The following is a 22,847-nucleotide window of genomic DNA, read 5'->3' as shown; positions in this document are numbered from 1 at the left end:
CTAATACAATTTAACATGCTTCTATCAAGTAAGCCTATACCTTGGAATTTATTCTATAGATACTATATACTTATATGTGTATGCAGACCTTATATATAAGACTTGTATAATAAGATTGTTAGTAACAGAAAATAATGAGTTAAACTTATCAGTAGAGAATGATTTAAGTAAATTGTGGCATAACTATACAATAAAATCCTATTCAGCTGTCGAGAAGAATGAGGTATACCTATATGAAGGCACATGGACTGATCTCTAACACGTATTAAGCAGAAAAAGCAAGGTGCTGAATGCTCCCATGTATATTAGTTATGTTGAAATATTTGGGTGGGAAACCCAGGACAGTATTGTCCCTGGGTATGGGGAGTGAGGAACTGAAAGGACAACCCAATTTTTCTACATGTCCTTTTACATTTTCTGTATTTATATACTTATATCAAAACTGTGAATTATTTTTTCCCAAAATTCCTTCAATCATTCTTTACTTACTAAAAGATAAATTTAAAAACTGCAACTGACATGACCATTTCTAGAATTTAAGCATAAGTCACACTAAATTTGGAGTTATTGTATTCAGTTCCGGGCACAGCTAAAGAGACAATGCCAGGGACTTCCCTGGTGGTGCAATGGTTAAGAATCTGCCTGCCAATGCAGGAGAAACGGGTTCGAGCCCTGGGCCGGGAAGATCCCACATGCCATGGAGCAACTAAGCCCATGCGTCACAACTACTGAGTGTGTGCTCTAGAGCCCGTGAGCCACAACTACTGAGCCCATGTGCCACAACTCCTGAAGCCCACATGCTCTAGGGCCCACGCACCGCAACGATGAGTAGCCCCCACTCACCACGACTAGAGAAAAGCCCACATGCAGCAACAAAGACCCAACGCAGCCGTAAATAAATAAATAAATAAATTAAAAAAAAAAAAAGAGAGACAATGCCAGACCAAAAGGTGCGACACGAGAACAACCAGGAGAGTGAGGAGTGTGAAACCAGTTTAAGAAACTATGTCTAGGGCTTCCCTGGTGGCGCAGTGGTTGAGAGTCTGCCTGCCGATGCAGGGGACACGGGTTCGTGCCCCGGTCCGGGAGGATCCCACATGCCGCGGAGCAGCTGGGCCCGTGAGCCATGGCCGCTGAGCCTGCGCGTCCGGAGCCTGTGCTCCGCAACGGGAGAGGCCACAACAGTGAGAGGCCCGCGTACCACAAACTATGTCTATTTAGTTTGGAGAAGATTTGAGGTGATTAAATAGTTATTTTCAAGTATTTTAAGAGCGTCATGTGAAAGAGTATCAGAGGACAAAACTAGGAACAACAAACTTGTTACAGGCATACAAATTAAACATTAATATACAGAACTTTCTAATAAATCATACATTTTCAATAACAAAGCATTGCTTTGTAAAGTAGCGAGCCCTTTAAACTAGATAATCTGTACTCAAATGGTGCTTGATATCTCTCAAGGATTATGGAAAAGTGATTTGTGGCCAAATGGGAGCTTTGATTATATAACTGCCAAGGTTTATTTCAATTCCAAGATTCTATGATCTAAACTTAAAAAAAAGCTAAGTAGGGTTATGTATGTGTATTTAAGTAAGAACCAATGAAGCTTTAAAGATGAACAAAAATGTGAATTTGTTACTTTTCTTTCAGTTAGAAGACAATTATGATAAAAATCTGTGATATATACAATGGGCTTATGTGTACATCGACTTATCAAATGAATCACTGTAATAATCCCAATCTAAATACTGAGATTCTCCAAAAACTCTATTGGCATTAATTTTAGTTTTTTTAAAACAAATGCAGGGCGAAGCACTGTGAACATTTTTAAATTATAAGAGCTACATTTTCATATATATATTTTCCTAATTCATTTCAAGTTCAGATCAACATTTTAATTTAAATTAGAACTTAAGGCAATTCCTCTTTAATTTACCTTAACTCTTGTATAATTTACCTTAACTCTTGTAGAGTGTTAAATACGTAATCTCAGAATAGGCAAACCCATAAAATCATTATGCACAAGAGAAAACTGTGACTGGGAAGAGCAAAGTATGTATGCTAGACTAACCAATTAGAAGAACTGTTCCAACGGCCAAACCTCCACCTGGAAATGAAACAAAACCAAGAAGAAAATTAATCTACCTTTTCACATTATCTTTAGCATAGAAGTTAGGCATTATCAAGGACAGGTACTTCAATAACTTTAAAATTGCAGTTAAAAACAACATTTTAATTACCTTTGCAATACTTTGCTTAAGGTGCTATTATGAAATAATTACATATTATATGTAATTATACACTACACATTACAATTACTTTCATAATATACTGTACTATCCTCCTTTCTCCTGTGTTAGGACCATGCAGCATTCAACATAACCGGTTAAGCGATCCATAAATGTTATATTTAGCACTTGCTAATAAATTAGCTCAATAGCTGAGACCTAAATGTGCACAGTAACTTAACTACAACAGAAGTACAACATAGAAAAGAAAGGTTACTATAAGAGAAATTCCACTTTAATATTTATTCTCAAATTTAATAAGCCTTGGAAAAAAACCCCTGATAATTAAAACCAATTTTTTCCATTATTAACAATATACACAAAGTCAGGACATACTCTAAATATTTTTGTCATTTCAAACAAAAAAGGCACAATCAAAAAACACATTTTCAATTTTACTAGAAAATGTTATTTTAAATATCTGAATTAGGGTAATATGATCATAAACATATAACTCAAATAGTTTATTAGAAATCAATTTAAAATCAACTTTTAGGAAACTAGAACAACATCAGAAAGATAAAGACATTCAACCATTTGACTCCTGATATTTTGTTTGTAAAACCACTTGTAAAAGTATTACTATGTATAATTAATGTTGCAAACGCTAACAAATTCACTTAGAAATTTAAGAATGTGTACACAAAGAATGAAATGTACTTAAAGTATAATTAATTTAAAAAGAAACTAAAAATTGTTGGACAGTTGAAGACAATATTACTAGCGTTTTGCTTGTTTGCACAAAATGGTGAAACATTTAGAATAACAATAAAGAACTTTTCCTCAAAAAAGTTTTGTAGTGGCGAACACTACATAGAAAAACTTACTATGAAAAATTCATTTGACAGTGCTTATTTTTTGCCTTGCAAATAAGCATAAATAACTGTTATGTTTCAAAGAATTTGAAATTTGGTAACATGCATGCACACAGAATACAATCCAACATTTGGGGACTTTATAAAGAAAACATTCCAAATTGTTAGAAAAGAATTTTTTAAAAAATGAAACCAATACATTTATATATTTTTAAATGGATTTTTTATGGAAACAAATATGTATTTTACTTTCACATTGAGATAAGTTCCTTCATTTTAGCATTTAAAGCCACACCAGACTACACAGGATAACTCCAAATGTTGGTCAAGCTAAAAGATTAACATAAACTGAAATACGTGTGATGATAATAAGCATAAAGGATCAGAGCAAATTTTCTTTGGGACAAGATTAAATATTTAATTTTATAGTTTGTGCTACATATAGACCACTACTTTTTAATCCATTTGAAACACTTTAAATCACACTTTCCAACTCCTTACTTCACTATTTTCCCTTACATGCAAAAATAAATATTTAACTACGTAATCATCATTTTGTGTATTTGAGATGAAATAATACAAGCACATAACAGATATTGCAGTGTCTAGTCTACAGCAAGTACTATAAAAAAGTTAGCTGCCTTTCTTTCTATAACTTAAATTTTATAGGAAGGATTTAGATTTATTATCTAAACTTCTTTGGGTCTATATTCATATCTCCTCAAATTAGCAAGTTATAGAAGGCCTCCAAGTCGAATAGTTAGAGAAGTATTTTGTGAATTATATTCACAGCGAAATAATGAGAACAGATAAAGAAATAGTTTCCCTATTAAATGAAGTGATACCTTACTCAGGTGACTTGCCCAAGGAGGTACAGTAAGAGCTACCCGTACGAGTCTGGCAATTATTTTCTGACTAGAAACTAAATGATACACTAAAACTGTATCATTAGATAAATGGTGATCACCTTAACAGTAAATCAGACTAGGCTAAGGTAGTTTTCTGTAAGAATGAGTCAAACAATCCACTGTTCCTGATAATTCAGGAACCACCCCTCGAATTTTTAAAATCTCACATATATTAAAATTCTGATGTTTGGAAAATTTGGACATTACTTAAAACAAGATAATATGAAGACAGTTTAATGACTTTTATCAGCCAAATTAATATTCTATCAGGACTTCTCCTACAAAAAGGCAACTCTATTTTTCTAATGGGCTATATAATGTAAATTCACTAGACTCAAATTTGAATTGGCCCTAGTAAATGTTGGTCATTTGGAAGGTTGGTCATGGGAAATAAGAAGCCACCTTATTATTTGTAAATCAAGTTTTTATTCTATGTATATGAGGTAAAATTATTTGACATGTACATACACACACATATAGCAGCAAAGTTCCTCTATTCTTCCAAACTTCATTTTAGTGTGTGACAAGACCCCACATTTCCCCAAAATACTTCTGTATAAGGTATTTTGAAATAACTCACTTGATATACTGAGGTTCTAGTTATATTTTAAACTAGAGTAAATTTGAATAAGTTTGTAGTCATGCTCCCTACCAAAAACTGAAAAGCTTAAACAACCAATCATGACAAGATGTCTTGACATGGCATGTTCAACAAAAGTTAGTTTTAATACATCTTTAAATTCAGTAATCCATTAGTAACTTCAAAAGCAACACAGATTTCACACTAATAGTTCCCAATTAAAATAGAAATAAAATAGTTCCTAATAGTCCACTAAAATGTCTGACATGTAAGTAATGTGGTAAGTAAGCACTCGTCTTATTTCTATAATGAAACATACAAAGGAGTAAAATGGTCTTATGGCCTCCTCTTCTCTTGAATCATATCTTAGGGAAATCATCAATATTCTAAGTCACTAAGCAAATAAACTGTTGGTTTTACTTCTAGACCTTTTAAAGAAGTATATTAAGTTATTCTCCAGCTTACTAAAAAATATGGGTAGAATATTTTATCAAATTGTAAGACTACATGAGTTTGAAAGCTTGAAGATACTTTGCAAGTCTGATATCTTAAAGTATTAATTTCATCAAGCTTTTACATTTTAAAAAAATGACAGCATTTTGTCTTAAAACTAGGAAAAAACCTGATAGTGTAAAAACATCAGGAAATTTAAGATTTTAAGTGCCAATATCTTTTTTTTAAATATGAAGGAAAGAATTTTAAAAAATTCATGTGAATAGTTAGAACGTGATATATTAATTTAGAGGGAGAAAATTCAATCCCACACACTTCCCCCAAAAAATCTTTAATTAAGCTATAAATTTAGGGTGAATGAGGTCAAATTAATATATTAGAATATTAAGGTCCGGAAGTGTTATCTTATTTTACAACAAGGGCAACTCGTTTTTCAAAGTTAGAGCAAGTAAAAGGGAAAACAAATAAAAGTCAGGAAAGATAAGTGATTTATACCAGTCCTTTCCAGTGCTCTCTATAAATGGTTTTGCTTAAAATTATAGAAAGGCATTTTAGGGAAAATGCAACGTTAAAAACCAGTTCATATTCTTGGTTCATGGCAATATCCTTAACTACTTAACTAATGCCACACTTCAAATTAAATTGCAGTTAAGTCATTAACAGGTCTACTTTTTCTTCTCTCTCTAGGAGGTATGAAACATCCCAACAACTCCTGATTATCACAACTATTGGCTGGGCAAATATGGGAATCAAAAAAGACAAGCCATCAGCAATGACAATGGTTCTGTAGATTAAATTACACAAAACAATTTTACATAGCAATACAAGGGAATAAGCTACTTTTACTTTAAATGTACAGCTATCAATTGTTAAAATGTCACAACCAGGATTATGTTAAATATATAATCCAAGATCTATGCATATCATCCCACACTCCAGATTAAGATATAGTGGAGCAAAGGAACTACAACCACCAGTATTTATTTTTTCACAGCAGTGTTGAAAATGGCAGCTACCCTCAAGCTTCTTCAGAGTCCTCTTCCTGAACTATTATTTACCCCTAATCCCTATTCCATTCACTTGACTGTCAAAATTTAAAAAGTTCTGAACAGCACAGAGTTAAGCCAGTTAAACCTGAGAAGTCATCGTTCCTTCGAATATCTTTTTGAAGGATGAGACTGGGGGTTAATATGGTCCTAAAATGGACTATATATTCTAGAAAAAGTGAAATTCTGCCAGAATCCTTTACCTACTGTATAATCTCTCTTTGGAAATTCCTGGAAGAAGAAAAATGACATATTTACATATGGTGTCCTCAAATAACAACATAAATGTCCTGGAAAGGCAGGATTGAGAAACTGGGTTAGGAAATCTCAGAACTTAAAAAATTAGCCAACTTGGGAAAGGTATATTGATATCTAACAATAAAATAAGCTGTCAGAACAAAAATATTTAATACAATTAGATCATGTAAAAGATGCAGTAATAGGGAATTCTCAAGTTTATAAAACTCTTTCGAGTAAGCAATGGAAATATTAGCATATCATCAAATAACTAATATTCAATTAGCCTATATTATGCCTTTCAAATATGTTTTGCATCTGCACTTAAAATTACAATAATGTCCCAGTGGCAGTAGTAAAATATCACTGCAGCGTATGTCAGTGACAATACAATATTTACTTGTTACGCAGTAACCACAGAATATATATAGGCAAGAACCACAATATCACAGTAGAGTTTCATCATTCTAATATCATAAAATCCTACTGTCATTACATTTTGTCACAATATGTTTATATTAGACTTGTCACAATCTGAGTCAAATAACATTTTAGAACAACAATATAATCTGAATTGCTTTTACTTTTGTGTATACACATTAGCAGCCAAATGTTTCACATTCAAATAATGGTTTAATGAAAAACAAATGTATAGGGTTTGCTCCATAGGGCCACACAAAATAGAAAATCAAAATACAAAAATGCCTTAAGAAGTTAAGAACAACTGAAATACTTCTGGACAGTTTATTATTCCAAATGTAGTAACTCCTTTTATAACAACGTCTTCAACTTCTGTGCAATTTGAGAATTAACTGTATACATGTAAAACATATTTCAAAATATCCAAAAACTGATACTTATTTCAATCATCTTAATGAACACTAATTTTTACCATAAGCTTGTTAGAATCAAATTATTAGAGTCCCCATCCCCAAGCAAATCTGGAAAAATTTTAAATTACAGTTCAAGTTTATATCACTGTAGAAACATGTGAGGAAGGTGCTTTGGGTCACCTTTCTGGTGGGTGCTTTAAGAGACTATATGGTTAAATCTTTAGGCTTAGATTCAATAACTGGTTAAAAACACTTGAAAAGAGTTCTCAGAAATTTGAAACAGTTGCAGCATAGTGCAGAGCACTAAATGTGGAGCTTAAAGATCAGCCCAGATTGTCACTAGTTTTGTGACTCTGTTCATGTTAATCTCTGAGTCTGATTTTAGAACTCAAACACATAATTCCATCCTATGTGTTTCATAATCTCTTGTCCAGGCTTTTTCCTACACAATATTTTTCCTTCAACCAAAAACTTATTTAGAATCTACTACGTGCCAGGTACTGTGCTAGGCACATTTTGTTATTCTAATGAGGAACTGAAAGTATAATGTTAAAAATGTGACCTTTTTGTTTGGAGAGTTTCAAGATCAAGTGAATGAAGTTACATATCTCCATTGAGTTACAAAAAGGAAAAAGAAAAAAATTAAAGACTAGGAACAGCCTCCAACCTTTAAGTTTAAATATAGGACGACACCAAGTAAGGCTCACAAGGGAAAGAAAGTGAGACAAATATTTGCTAACTAGATATTTTGAATCATTTCTGTTTATAGTACCTTGCAATTAAGGAAAGCAACAGTCTTGAAACAATTAAGGGAAAATACTTAGATTTATTTATAAATAACCAGGATCCAGTTAAGGTCATGAAATAACAGAGGCAAGAAGCCATACTCTTTTTCATTGGCCTCGTCATTTTCTATTGCACTAAACCTATCTGAAAAGCCTACCTGTGGGAAAAAAAATTACAGAGAGAAAATGTCAAGGGAAGTACAAGAACAAGCAATGGCATTTGTAATATTTTATGCAAGTGTACAAGGCTTAACTGACCCATCTCACCCTATAAAAATGTTATGAAATATAAACATGGACCAATTTTAGTAAAGTAGCATTCTGATAGGAATTAACTAATTTACAAGCCTTATTAACACTGCAGCTTTGTCCTATCAATCTAATCTGTTCAATCTTGTCAACATAAGTTACGAATCAAGCATATTCTTTAGTAGCCTTCTTATGAAAAATTCCAGAGATTATACAGGAAAGCCTAAAAACTGGACTTCTTTTTCTTGTCTAATGTGAATTAATTTTAAACATATTGTTTGAGATGTAACTCTGGGAAGCATAATATATAGAAGAAAAAAATAACAAAAACAAATATGCATATATTTAACGCAGATGCTGGGTATGACTGCTAAGGTCAAAGACCGGCTTTAACTACTTTGGATCCACATAAGCCTTTAACACACATTCTCTTAAAGTCAATATAATTTGTTTAAAGATTCAGAACCAGGAGATAAGCAGCCTGGTGGTGGAGAGGGGAAGTTACTTTCTTCAGCATTTTCTAATGAAGCCCATCTCTCACAACTGATACAAACTTTTGTTAGTCCAAACCGTGAGCTACCTGGGGTTGGCAGAAGGGTTCATTCACAGACCAGGACGGGATACTAGATCAATGCCAAACCGTTTCCAAACATTAATGATTCCCCTTGACTAGGAAGCATGTCAGGGTAAAAGCAGGTAGGTTTCCTGTCGTAATCTAGAAAAAAGCTGGCGGGCACCAGAGTAGGAAGTGGGAGCACGAAAACAGATTTAGTTAACAGCATTTAGAAGTCTCCATGCAACCCTTCCTCCCCTCCATCTCCATCAGACCGGGCTATCCTCTCCACGTCCGAAGGCTGAGAGGTCAGAGAGAAATGTGGGGTCAGGGTGGCTCCCCCGGGCAGGTCCCCTCCCTAGTTTTCCCTCTGTTGAGCCCAGATCTCCGTTCTGAACCGACCTAAGAGCTGGTCCAGGGCTGGGAGCCCGGTTGATACCAGCAGCTGTCCATTCCGCACCGACGGTCGTGTCCCCGCGATGGACACCAGTCGAGAGCAGCCGCTGTCGGTACCGCTGGCTCTAGGACCCCTCCGCTGGAAGCTGGTGACGCTGTTCCTGCTAGCCGCCACCACCATAGACCCAGTACTCCTGGTGCTTGTGCTGCAACTCGCCGCTGCCGCCATCTTAGCGCTTCCCGCGTTGACCCAATAGGAACTCTGGGAGCTCAAGCTTCGGGTCTGTCAGAGCCAGCCCCAAACTCCCGCCTCCTTGCCTCCTCCTCGGCTCCCGAAGCCAATAGGACTAAGAGTTCCCTCCCGAGTCAACCAATGGCAAGGCGTATTACTGAGACGTGCATTCTACGTCAGGACGACGGACTTCTTCAAGGCCCAGGTGAGAAAGAGACCCCCTGAGTCCTGGGTGAGAGACTTCGGGGTTCTTTGGGACTAGAGGTGGGTAATATCATTCAACATTTTTCTCGTTTTGAGTGCCCTCGTTCACGCTGAATTAAAGAAAAGGCTGGTGGAGCGGTATATCAAGCAAATACGAGTAGAACCTTGCACTTTTCTCCGCTCAGTATTAAAGAGGATACTCCCTCCCACCCCGTTCTCTTCTGATTTTTTGGGAGAATATTCCCTCCGCCATCCTCTTCAGGTCTTTTTCTGAATGGCTGTGTGATAGTGAAGGGATTGGAACTCTTACCTTAGCGACTTGCTTGTTGAGCCCCTGGGCTTGGTTCCTCAGTGCCTGTGACAGGTGGGTTGGATTTAGACGTTAGAGTAAAAACTCCTGAGCTTTGAGGCGATTTGGTTTTCCCCCGTTTCAAACAGCAAATAACAAAGTGCACCCTTCTGACAAGTCCCCGTGAGTAGCTTTCGTTAATTTTAATTAGTGCTTCTGGAAGTCTTAGAGCGCCTTTCCATAAGTGGTGTGAATGATAAGTGTTACTCTGACAACCTTGTTCACACATTTAATTGTCGTTTGCTGTTAAGGCACCTGCAAATAACAGAAAATACTTCAGGGTATTTTTTCCCCGAAAAACTGGTAAGAGTTAGATGTGTACGTGCTTTCTTTTTCAAGTGATTTATGAACTCTGAATCAAGAGCTTATTAGAATAGGAAGTTTAATTCCTATTAAAATAGAAAAAAAACATGTAATTTAGAACTGTGTCCTTGGATTTAAATTCTGTTTTCAAAATTTTGAGCTGGCCAGGGGTAGGGGATTGGAGTAACTGATTTTTAAAGGCATTCATGATTGACAAGTGTCTAAACTAAAAAAGACTCACAAATTATGCTTGCACTAACAGTTATTGTTGGTTTTGACAGTGATCTGTGATACTTTTAAAATACATCCAAACTTCATGGAAATTCTTGCCGTTGAATTGTTTTAAATCTCAGTGACCTTTTTAAGACTTTTTGGCTGATTCTATTTGATAAACTGAGATTATATTGCTAAATAGTGACTAGAGTTTTTCATTTGGGATGGTGTTTGTTTTTTAAAGAAAAATGTTCAGAAAAGAAAAACTAAAACAACACCTTGCTATTTAACAATACATCAACTGCAAAGCTTGATCAAGGTTTAGATGCTTTCACTTAGAATCTCACCAGTATAAATCTGTAATCTAAATTGTTCAGTAAATAGCTGTTGAGTGTTTACTGTCTGCTTGGAGCTAACCTTGTCATTTTAGGCCTATAGAAGTAAAAAATGTTCTCATTTGGGGGAGATAAGATTAACACATAGAAAACAGCATAGCAGTTAAAATGAACACATTGAACAACATATGTTAATTTTGTCCTGTAGTAAATAATTATACTAAGAAGACCAAAACAGAAAGTGACAAAGCAACCTAATATCAAATAGGAACTTCTCAGATAGTTTTGCTGCTCTGAAAACTTTGAAGTACTACAAATATTGAATTTTTATAGATTTCTTTACTATGTATCCCCCTGTTTTCTACTCTTTACTTCAGCCTTTAGTTTTCTAAACCTTATTACTAGAAGTGAAAAATTGTTTTTCAGCTTTAACTGTAATCCAGGAAGCATGACATATGTGTGCACCAAGGCATTCCTGAAAGTAGGATATATCTTTGGTATAACATTATCATAGAATAAATTAATTTAATCTGTCCTATTTTTTTTTTTACAAAGACAAAACCTTTGCTATCAAAGCAAATAATCCCCAATACTTGAATTTACCAGTATGTAGAGTAGAATATAAACCTTGGAATAAATGAAGTTTTTATGGAAGGAAAGAATTAAAAGGGCATATGTTTAGGTGTGGTGTTAAATGATTAATAACAATTATTTACTGAGCACATAGTAAATCTCACGGAGTGTGCTATGTACTAGGTTACAGGAGAAAGAATACTTAGTCTCTACCCTCTTTGAGTTCACAGTTGGGAGAGATAGGTGGGTGGATAGGATAATAAAGTATACTCTAAATGCTGTGGAGGACAAATACAGAATACATAACTTGAACTGAGATAGAGAATCCTGGGTAAGTTTACCCTGAGAAAGAAGCTCCCTCCCCTCCTTCAGTAAATCTGCTCTCATTGCTACTGTACAAATAGTTCTCATAATTTGTGCATAGTGCTAAGAGAAGAGGAGACTAGAGAAATTAGATAAAAGTCTAATTGATTTTTTTAAGATGAATTTTTTTTTCCTTAAGGATAATGGGAAATCATTGAAAAATTTCAGGTAAAGAAATGACATAATAATCATATTGGCTCGTTATGTTTGGCTAAAAAGTATCCTGCAAGAGAATGGATTGGCTAACTGTGATTGGGATAAAGAGAATGGAATGAATCAAGAGATTACTATAATGGGTAGAATTGACATGACCAAGGAAGGTTGACAGGAGGAATCAAAGATGAGTAACAGATTTCTGTATTGAGCAGATTTCTGTATTGAGCAGCTTTCTGGATGGTGGAGGATAAAGAATAAAGGAGGAACAGTAGAACTTTATAGTTGTACAGTTGGTTGTTTTAGGGAATGGGAGATCACGTTTTTTTATGTTTTGAATGTATTTAATTGGAGTAAAATACCTGTGGAGTATCCAAGTGGAGATGTCCAATACACAGTAGGCTATGTGAGAGAGGGATCTCTAGATGAAACATATAAATTAGAAATTAATTAGCCCATGGTGGGGGTTTACCTTAAGGGAATGGATAAGCTCACCAAGGAAATGTATACTTTAGGATGAGAAGAAAAAAAGAACCAGGAATAAACATTGGGGAACATGAACACTTGAAAGCTGTGCAGAGGAGGAGGAAGTAAAATAAGAATTGGAAAGTGTTTACTTGATTTAGTAATAATGATTTATTTTTGGCTTTGTTAAGGGCAGGTTTGATGGAGTAGCAAACTGAAAAGTCAAATAATTCTGTTTAGAACTGAATGGGAAGTGAAATTGAATATTCCATAAAAGTAGACCATTTTACATTTTAGAAGGGTTTGCTGTGAAGGGGGTAGAGGGGGATGACAGAGGTTTAAGGGAGCAGTTTTCTTATGTGGGAGAGGGAGGGAGAAGGAGAGGAGAAGGAAGAGAGAGAGAAAGAGAGAGAGAGAGAGAGATGAAGCTACTGGAAAACATTCTTGGCAATGAATGAGGAAAAGAACCTGAATGAGGTAGAAGGAATGGAATCCGGAGCACAGGAAAGGGATCAGTATTTGAAAGGAGGAGGCTAAATTCAATGGCTAAAAAATGTAAATGAAAATAAGACTCTTTGTTTTCCTTTTTGCCATTAAATCTTGGAGTTTTTAAGACCATTTTCTCTTTTCTTGTTCCATATTCTTACCTTCTTCCATTCCCAGGACCTTAGTTCCTATTTATACACCAATGACTAACATATTTATAGTCCAGATTGCTTCTCTGATCTCGAGAATCATAAATTCAGATATTCACCTTTTTTCTGAAAGTCTTAGTGGGACCTCAAACTCATAATGCCCCAGACTGAACTTCCTTTGGTGTTTTGTATCTAGGTAAATGATAGGATCATTTGTAGAATTAGTTGCCTGAGCCAACTCACTATACTCAATTCCTCTCTTAAGCTTCATTCCTCCATAGCCAGTCTGTTACCAAGACTTATGGATTTTACTTCTCTGTAACTCCCTAATCCATTCTAGAGCATTTAGCTCTCATCTTTGGTTCTCCTGCAGTACATTCTCCATTCAAGAGCCATCCCAATCCTTTCAAAATAGATGTCTGATCATATAGTATAAAAACAAAATTTTAAGGACATGCATTTGGTTTCCTCTACTTAGCTCTCTAGTCACATCACTCTATAAATTCCCTTACTCTCTTCACTCTATCATTCATTTATTCTCCTGTACTCACCTTGTTCCCTTCATTCAGAAGGCCACTAGTTAACTTCTATTTATCCTTCAAATCTCACTTCAACCTACACATCCTCAGTAAAGCCTTCTGACCTTTCACAATAAAATAAGCTCCTATATACTAACAATGAACAAGTGGAATTGGAAATTAAAAACAATACAATTTACATAAGTACCCCTCAAAATAAAATAATGAGGTATGAATCAAAAAGTGTATAAGATCTATATAAGGAAAAGTTCAAGACTCTGATGAACCAAATCAAAGAAGAACTAAATAAATGGAGAGATATTCCATATTCGTGGATAGGAGACTCAATATTTTCATTATGTCATTTCTTCCCAAGTTGATCTGTAGATTCAATGCAATCCCAAATAAAATCCTAGCAGGTTATTTTTTGGATATTAACAAGCTGATTCTAAAGTTTATATAGAGAGGCAAAAGATACAGAATAGGAAACACCATATTGAAGAACAAAGTTGGAGGACTGATGCTACCTGACTTCATATTGAAGAACAAAGTTGGAGGACTGATGCTACCTGACTTCAAGACTTAGTATAAAGTATTGGCAAAAGAATAGACAAAGAGATTGGTGGAGCAGAATAGAGAACCCAGAAATAGACTCACATGGATATAGTCAACTGATCTTAGACAAATGAACAAAGAAAATACAGTGGAGCAAATATCGTCTTTTCAACAAATGGTGCTGGAACAACTAGTCATACACATGTAAAAAATCAATAAGTAAATAAATCTAGACACGGACTTTACTTCAGAAAAATTAACTCAAAGTCGATCACATACCTAAATGTAAAACACAAAACTATAAAACTCCTAAAAGATAACATAGGAGAAAACATAGCTTACTTTGGGTATGGCAGTGACTTTTTAGATATACCAAAGGCATAATCTATGAAAGAAATAGTCGACAGGCTGAACTTCATTAAAAACTTCTGCTCTGTGAAAGACGGTATCAAGAGAATGAGAAGACAAGCCACAGACTAGGAGAAAATGTTTGCAAAAGACACATCTGATAAAGGACTGTTGTCCAAAATACACAAAGAACTCAATAATAAGCAACCTGATTTAAATATGGGCGAAAGACCTTGACACTCCTAACCAAAAAGATATACAGATTGCAAATAAGCATATGAAAAGATACTTCCCATCATATGTCATCAGGGGAAATGCAAATTAAGACAACATTGAAATACCACTGCACATCTATTAGAAGGGCCAAAATCCTGAACACTAATATCACCAAATGCTTGTGAGGATGTGGAGCAACAGGAACTCTCATACAGTGCTGGTGGGAATGCGAAATGCTTTTGCCATTTTGAGAGACAGTTTGGAGGCTTCTTACAAAACTAAGCATACTCTTACCATATGATCCAGCAATTGTGCCCCCTTGGCATTCACCCCATGGAGTTGAAAACATATCCATATAAAAACCTCCACATGGATGTTTATAGAGGCTTTATTTATAATTGCCCAAACTTGGAAGAAACTAATATGTCTTACAGTAGGTGAATGGATAAATAAAGTGTGGTATATCCAGACAATGGAATATTATTCAGTGCTAAAAACAAGCTCTTAAGCCATTAAAAGACATGGGGAAACCTCAAATGCAAATTACTAAGTGAAAGAGGCCAATTTGAAAAAGCTACATACTGATTCCAACTATGTGACATTCTGGAAAATGCAGAACTATGGAGACAATAAAAAGATCAGTGATTGGCAGAGATGGTTGCAGGGAGAGATGAATAGGCAAAGCACAGGATTTTTAGGGCAGTGAAAATATTCTGTGTATTATAATGATGGACATATGTCATTATACTTCTGTGCAAGCCCACGGAATGTACAGCATCAAAAAAGAACTCTGTGGTAAACTATGGACTTTGTGTGATTATCATGGGTCAGTGTAGGTTCCTCCTTGGTAAAAAATGCACCATTCTGGTGAATGATGTTGATAATGGGGGAAGCTATACATGTGTGGTGTCAGAAGTGTATACAAAATTTCTGTACCTTCCTCCTAATTTTTGTAACCCTAAAACTGCTCTATGATAAAGTCCCTAAAAAAAAAAATGTCCAAAGTACAAAGAAATCAGCTATATAAAATCTCAGTCTGAGAGTTTCATAAGCAGCGTGTATATCACCCTTGTGGCCAAATAGTGGGACCATTTCCGCAAGGGTATTCTGAGAAGTCTGCAGGTACAATTGAAAGACTGCAGTGACCTATTAAAGTTACACCAGAAAACATAATGGTCATGATAAGCAACTAGCGCCCCATGACAGAAGTGCGTACCCCTTTGGTTGGCCTTTCAAGTTTTCTGAGACCTAGAGCTCATATTACTATTGTGTCTGTGCATGTAAAGCATATAACAGAAATGGTGAGGCTTATCATGGGGCCTGAGAGTATTCTGGCAGCATAATTGAATGAGTGAATGCCAGGGTCATGCCTGCACAGAGGGAGTTCTTGGACCTCATGCAATCCCTTTTTGCTTCCTGTCAGTATACTCATAAAGGGAAATCCCAGTTCTGAGTTCCAACATCACAGATTGTTTTAGCTGTCTTTGTATTTTATATAAATGAGGCCATACACCATTTATTCTTGTGTTGGATTTCTTTTGCTCACCATTATATTTGTGAAATGTCTGTTATTAATGTGTACAGTTGTGGAGTATTTGTTACTGTATAGTGTTGCTATATAGTATTGTGTAACTGTGTCACAAATCATTATCCTTTTTACTGTTGAAAGGGGTTTGGCTAGTTTACTATTTGTGGCCAAACATTTTTCTAACATGGTTGTGCCAATTTACACTCTTACCGGGAATGTTTGAGAATTTTGGTTGCTTCTCATCCTTACCAACACTTAGTATTGTCTTTCTTTTCATTTTAGCTATTTTTAGAGGCTTATGGTATGACATTTTCATTTAGATTTGAACTGATGAAGTTGAGCACCTGTTCTTATGTTTATTGGCCATTTGGATAACCTCTTCTGTGAAGAGTCTTTTTGTGTCTTTGCCAATTTTTAAAAATTGCATTGTTTGTCTTTCAATCTGGATTTGTAGGAATTCTTTTTATATTTTGGATAAGAGTTCAGTTTCAAATAAATGTATTATAAATATATTCTCTTAGTCTGTGGCTTTCCTTTTCATATTCTTTTCTTTCAATTTAATAAAATTTAATTTTTTTATACAGCAGGTTCTTATTAGTTATCTGTCTTATACATATTAGTGTATATATGTCAATCCCATCTCCCAATTCATCCCACCACCACCAGCCCCCCACCCCAGCTTTCCCCGCCTTGGTATCCATATGTTTGTTCTCTACATCTGTGTCTCTATTTCTGCCTTGCGAACCGGTTCATCGTCTTTTGATTTCAGTCAGAATGTATTCTGAAGGATTAGTTTTTCTCCTTATGTCTAGCACTTTATGGTTAGGTTTGCCTACTCCCAAGAGTTCAAAGATAATCTCAATATTTTCATCTAAAAGCCCTGCTGTTTACTTTTAAACATTTGAGTCTGCATGCTGGTGGAATTCATTTTTTTTTGTCTTTGGTGTGAGGCAGGGCTGAAAGTGTATTTGTTTTTCCTACATAGATATCCTATTGACCTAGCACCATTTATTGAAAAGACAGTTCTTTCCCTGCCATATTGAACATTACTTTTTCAATAAATAGAGTCACACATATTAGGTAGATTTTTCTGGACTTATCATTTCATCGGTTAGTGTGTGATTCTTCAGGTTCTCCAGAAGGATGACTTCTTTTCTCTCAGAATTTTAACCACCTGTACTGCACTGCACTCAAGCTAAATCAGTAAAAGTAAGATGCTCAACCTTTGGAAATCCCTTCTTACAAGTTTAACTCACCAACAAAATCTTGTTCTGTTCAATCTGTAGAGCCTTCACATAATTGTTCTTGTATTTTGTCCTGAGTTTGTGGTTGTTACCTAAGGGAGGGTTTGTCTGTTATGAGCTTATTTTTTAGTGACTGTAAATGATTTCTTTATTGCTGATATCGGTTACTTGTGTTTCTTCTTTTTTTCTTTTTTAGGTTTGCTAGGGATTTTTCATTTTTATTAATCTTTCTTGTTTTAAAACCCAACTTTTGGCTTTTAAATTTTTTCCCTATTGTTGTAAAATGTTTTACTTTCTATTTTATTGATTACTGCTCTTATTATTTCCTTCCTGCTACATTCTTTGGTTTTGATTGCTGAAATTTTGGGTTTTCTCCCTTGTGATAAAAGCTTAATTCATTGATTTTCCACCTTTCTTCTTTCCTAGTATACTATTTATAGTTAAGGGTGATTTTCCCTAAGCACTGTTCTAGCTGTATCCTACAACTTCTAACGTTTTATGTTTTCATCATCATTTATTTTAAAACATTTTTTACTTTTTGTTTAGATTTCCTCAATAATTTTTAGAACACTTTTGAGAGTGCTGAAATACATGAATTATATTGGATGCCAGGAAAGCAGGTGTAATCTGGGACTGTCCAGGGCACATGAGAATTTACGTTCATCCCAATTGTAGTGGATCCTTAAGTATAAGCAGAAAACTGGGGTTTTAAGTTAAAATTTAAAAATCCACTTTATACTCATCTGGGAATATTCAGTGTAATAGGGTAGATGTGTCAAAAGATAAACATGTTTTGGTTCAAGGAGATTTTTCAAGTAAATGTATCTATAAAGGTGAACAAGACATTTTTAGTGGTAAACACTAAAACACTAAACATTTTTAGTGTTAAAGGAAAAAGAAATTCCAGAGGTAGAATGGCCCAGCACAGGTATATCTCACAATCGGGGACTGTTCTTCTTCTTTGCATGGAGCCCAAGTAAGGAATTTAACAACTGCTGACTAATGCCTGGTGCCCCTTTCCTGTGTCAACTAGAGGAGTCTCATAGGCATAAAGCTGCAGTGCTAATCTAAGCCTATGCATTATTCTAATTATCCTGGACATTTCTGATGAGGTATCAATTCCTCCTCAGTATGAATAATTATGGGAGCCCAGGGAAAGGCCAGATATTTAAAACCATTCCATGTGAAGCTTTTTACATCACATCTACTGATTTTGCATGAAAGATCATTTAGACTAGTGCTGATCCCCTCTGAAGAAATACATATTTCTTGGCCCAATAAGTAGTGTTAGCAGAGGGAAATATTTTGGCTGTTTTTTCCTAGTTTAAGAATATTAAGTTTCTTGTAGGATAAGAAGAAAGTTAAAAATCCTAGCAAACATTTTCATCGTAAACTCGGAACTAATTTACACAACTTTTTTTTTAACATTTTGTTCACAGCTCTTGTTCTACCTTTCTTTGAATTATATTTTCTTAGGAAACACTTTTTAAATTATTTTCAAATTTGGTAGCATTAATTAATTGCATTCTCTACATTGAATTGTTTCATAATCTCGTCCATATCCATTATGATATTTAGTTTCTCATTTGTAATACTATATCTTTGGATTTTTCTCTCAGTAACTTCGAAGGATTAAAAAAAATCTATTTTAATGCTATTTTCATAGAATGATGTCTTAGATTTAGGCATTAATTATTTCCTTTTCTAATGTTACTAATTTTTGTCTTTTTCTGAATTTAATCTTTCTTCCTGCTTCTCTTAGGTATTTTTGTTTTTCATTGTAGCACCTTTAAAGGCAATAATTAAAATATAGCTGTAGGGCTTCCCTGGTGGCGCAGTGGTTGAGAGTCCGCCTGCTGATGCAGGGGACACGGGTTCGTACCCTGGTCTGGGAAGATCCCACATGCCGCGGAGTGGCTGGGCCCGTGAGCCATGGCCCGCAGAGCCTGCGTGTCCGGAGCCTGTGCTCCGCAACGGGAGAGGCCACAACAGTGAGAGGCCCGCATACAGCAAAAAAATAAAAAAAAAAATAAATAATATATAGCTGTAGTGGCCTATTATAATTTCCAGGTAAGCCCTGTCCAGTAGTACTTCCTGTGTTGATGGAAATATTCTATATCTACACTGACCAGTATAATAGCCATTAAACACATATGGCTATTGGGTACTTACAATGTGGCTGATATGATTGAGGAACTGAATTTTTAATTTTGTTTTAATAATTTAAATTTAAACACTACTTTTGGCTAGTTGCTGCTATATTGGACAGCATAGCTCTAGATCAGTATTTAGCAAAATTTTTCTATGAAAGACCAAATAGAAAATATTTTAGGCTTTGCAGACCATATGGTCCCTGTTGCAACTACTTGGCTCTGTTGTTGTAGCAAAAAAGCAGCCATAGACAACATGTAAACAAATGAGCATGACTGTGTTCCAGTAAAACCTTATTTGCTAAAATGGAGTGGGCAGGATTTGGCTTATGGGCCCTAGTTTGACAACCTCTGCTCTACATGAAAGATGTATCTATTTATTTTTCTTTTTCCTGCTCTGTATTCCCTGGGGGTCTTTTCCTGTAACGTTTTAGAGAGATTATTACCCTCCTTGGGTTGTTATTCTGTATTTCTTCAACTTTTGTTTCAACTTTTCTATTTTTTTGTATATGTGGGGGGAGTTGGTGGTGGACAGGCATTCTATTTTAAATTTCTTTAAACTCTACTCTTTGTTGTTTTAATTCTACTCTTTTTCATATGCCTGTTGTCGCATAGATACAATATCTTAACTAATATCTCTGAAGATGTTAAATAGAATTATTTTCCTCCCTGAATTACCTCTGATTTCTCCAGAGTTGCTTGTTCTGTTTTTCATCATGGGCCTTCTTTTTCATTCTTGTGGTTTCCTTAAATGTTGGTGATCCTTGGTTGTTCATTCATGTTGATATATGACCAGTTGAATAATATAGATAACTGGAGTGGGTTTTCTCTTCTTTTCTTTCGCTAGCAAATTACCCTAAATGGAAAGAATACTGATGGAAATTCCTTATGGGTAGGTAGGACTTAGTATTTTTTTATTAAAGTATGTCGATTTACAATATTATATTAATTTCAGGTGTATAATATAGTGATTCAGTATTTTTATAGTTTGTACTCTTTAAAGTTATTATAAAATATTGGCTATATTGCCTGTTCTGTGCAATATACCCTTGTAGCTTCTCTACTTTGTACCTAGTAGTTTGTATCTCTTAGTCCCCTACCCCTATTTTGCCCCTCCCCCCACCCCTCTCCCCACTGATAATCACTTGTTTATTCTCTATATCTATGAGTCTGTTTCTGTTTTGTCATATTCATTCATTTTATTTTTTAGATTTCACATATAATTGATAACATACAGTATTTGTCTTTCTCTGTCTGACTTATTTCATTAAGCAAAATATACTCCAGGTCCATCCATGTTTTGCAAATGGCAGAATTTCTTTTTTTTATGACTAATATTCCATTGTATATGTATACCACATCTTTATCCATTCATCTGTTGATGGACACTTAGATTGCTTTCATATCTTAGCTATTGTAAATAATGCTGCTGTGAACACTGGGGTGCATATATCTTTTCAAATTGTGTGTTTTTGTTTTCTTTGGATATATATCCAGAAGTGGAATTGTTGGATCATGTAGTTCTATTTTTAATTTTTTTGAGGACTCTCCATGCTGTTTTCCATAGTGGCTCTACCAATTTACATTCTCACTACCAGTATATGAGGGTTCCCGATTCTCAGACTCCTCACCAACATTTGTTAGTTGTGGTCTTTTTGATGATAGCCATTCTGACAGTCGTGAGGTAATATCTCATTGGAGTTTTGAGTGACATTTTTCTGATGATTACCGATGTACATCTTTTCCTGTGCCTGTTGGCCATCTGTTGAAAAATGTCTATTGAAAAATGTCTTTTGAAAAATGTCTATTCAGGTCTTCTGCCCAGTTTTAAATTGGGTTGTTTAGGGTGTTTTTGTTTGTTTGTTTGCTTGTTTGTTTTTGATATTGAGTTGTATGAGCTGTTTATATAGTTTGGATATTAACCCCTCATCAGTCATATCATTTGCAGATATTTTCTCCAATTTAGTAGGTTCTCTTTTTGTTTTGTCAGTGGTTTCCTTTGCTCTGTAGAAGCTTTTAACTTTAATTAGGTCCAATTTGTTTATTTTTGCTTTTGTTTCCTTTGCTTTAGGAGACAGATCCAAAAAATATTGCTACAATTTATGTCAAAGAGTGTTCTGCATGTTTTCTTCTAAGAGTTTTATGGTTTCTGGTCTTAGATTTAGGTCTTTAATCTATTTTGAGTTTATTTTTGTTTATGGTATGAGAAAATATTATTTCATTCTTTTGCATGTAGCTGTCCTGTTTTACCAGCATCACTTATTGTAGAGACTGTTTTTTCTCCTTTGTATATTCTTGCCTCCTTTGTCATAGATTAATTGACCATAAATTCGTGGGTTTGTTTCTGGGCTCTCTATTATGTTCCATTTATCTATATTTGTTTTTGTGCCAGTACCATACTGTTTTGATTACCGTAGTTTTGTAGTAGTCTGAAGTCAGGGAGTGTGATACCTTCATCTTTGTTCTTGTTAAGGTTGTTTTGGGTATTTGGGGTCTTTTGTGTGTCCATATAAATTTTATGATTATTTGTCCCAGTTTTGTAAAAAATATCATGGGTGTTTTGATAGGGATTGCATTAAATCTATAGGTTGCTTTGGGTATAGGTAGGACTAATTTATTGGTGTGTTTTGCTCAGAGTGGATAAGCAGAGAGCAAGCAGACAGCCCAGGTCCGTCTCTAATAGCCTGATAAGGAGGATCCTATCCTAGGTTTCAACCACTATACTTTGGAGCCCAGAATCCTCTCAGGCAGGTTAAACCTTTTTTTATCCTCCATAACTGTTGGTTCAGCCCACAACCCCTTTCTACAGGAAGAAAATTTACATCTTCCCTAAAACATTCTCCTGTGTGTGTAGTTGGACAAGGGTCAGCATACTTTTTTGGAGACTAAATAGTAAGTATTTTAGGTTTTTCAGGCCACATGTCCTCTTTCATAACTTTTCAACGCTACCATTGGAATGTAGTTGTAGACAGTATATTAAAAAATGAGCACAGCTGTGTTTTGATAATGCTTTATGAACACTGAAATTTGAATTTCATGTAATTTTTACATGTCACAAAATATTCTTCTTTTCTTTTCTTTGAGCCATTTAAAAGTATAAAGACCAGTCTTAATTTGCAAGGTATACAAAAGCAGATGGTAACCTGGAAGGTTTGCCCTGTGAACCATGGTTTGCCAAACCCTGTGCTAGGCTGTTGCTCTCTCTGCCCTGTTCTACCTATCACTGTTATTTCTACCTTTTAGAAAGTTTTCATAATCTCTAGTATGTTGATGCTTTTCACTCCCTTTTAGTGACCTAAGGGTCAACCTTTCATTCTACC

The 22,847-nt window shown here is 35.1% G+C and overlaps 2 protein-coding genes across 4 annotated transcripts in view; one reads left to right on the top strand and one right to left on the bottom strand.

The window, feature by feature from the left end:
• Positions 1-9,382, bottom strand: part of ELP4 (elongator acetyltransferase complex subunit 4) — a 252,163-nt gene extending 242,781 nt beyond the window's left edge. The window contains exons 1-2 of the mRNA XM_060018644.1: positions 9,150-9,382; positions 2,072-2,107 (exon numbers count right to left, since the gene is read on the bottom strand). Of these exons, the coding sequence (XP_059874627.1) occupies positions 2,072-2,107; positions 9,150-9,372 (259 nt within the window). The 5' untranslated portion in view covers positions 9,373-9,382. The remainder of the gene's footprint in view (positions 1-2,071; positions 2,108-9,149) is intronic.
• A 157-nt stretch (positions 9,383-9,539) lies between these two features.
• Positions 9,540-22,847, top strand: part of IMMP1L (inner mitochondrial membrane peptidase subunit 1) — a 73,740-nt gene continuing 60,432 nt past the window's right edge. Inside the window, exon 1 of one of the 3 annotated variants that reach the window (XM_060018640.1) lies at positions 9,540-9,580. The gene's annotated coding sequence lies outside the window, so the exon portion shown is untranslated. Of the gene's footprint in view, positions 9,640-22,398; positions 22,420-22,847 lie in introns of those variants that run through there. The other 2 variants (XM_060018638.1, XM_060018641.1) reach the window with 2 other exon arrangements.

Source organism: Delphinus delphis, chromosome 8, assembly GCF_949987515.2.
Source record: "Delphinus delphis chromosome 8, mDelDel1.2, whole genome shotgun sequence".
NCBI classification, from domain to species: Eukaryota; Metazoa; Chordata; class Mammalia; order Artiodactyla; family Delphinidae; genus Delphinus; species Delphinus delphis.
The sequence above is the reverse complement of the archived record's forward strand: the minus strand, read 5'-3'. Positions and strand labels throughout refer to the sequence as shown.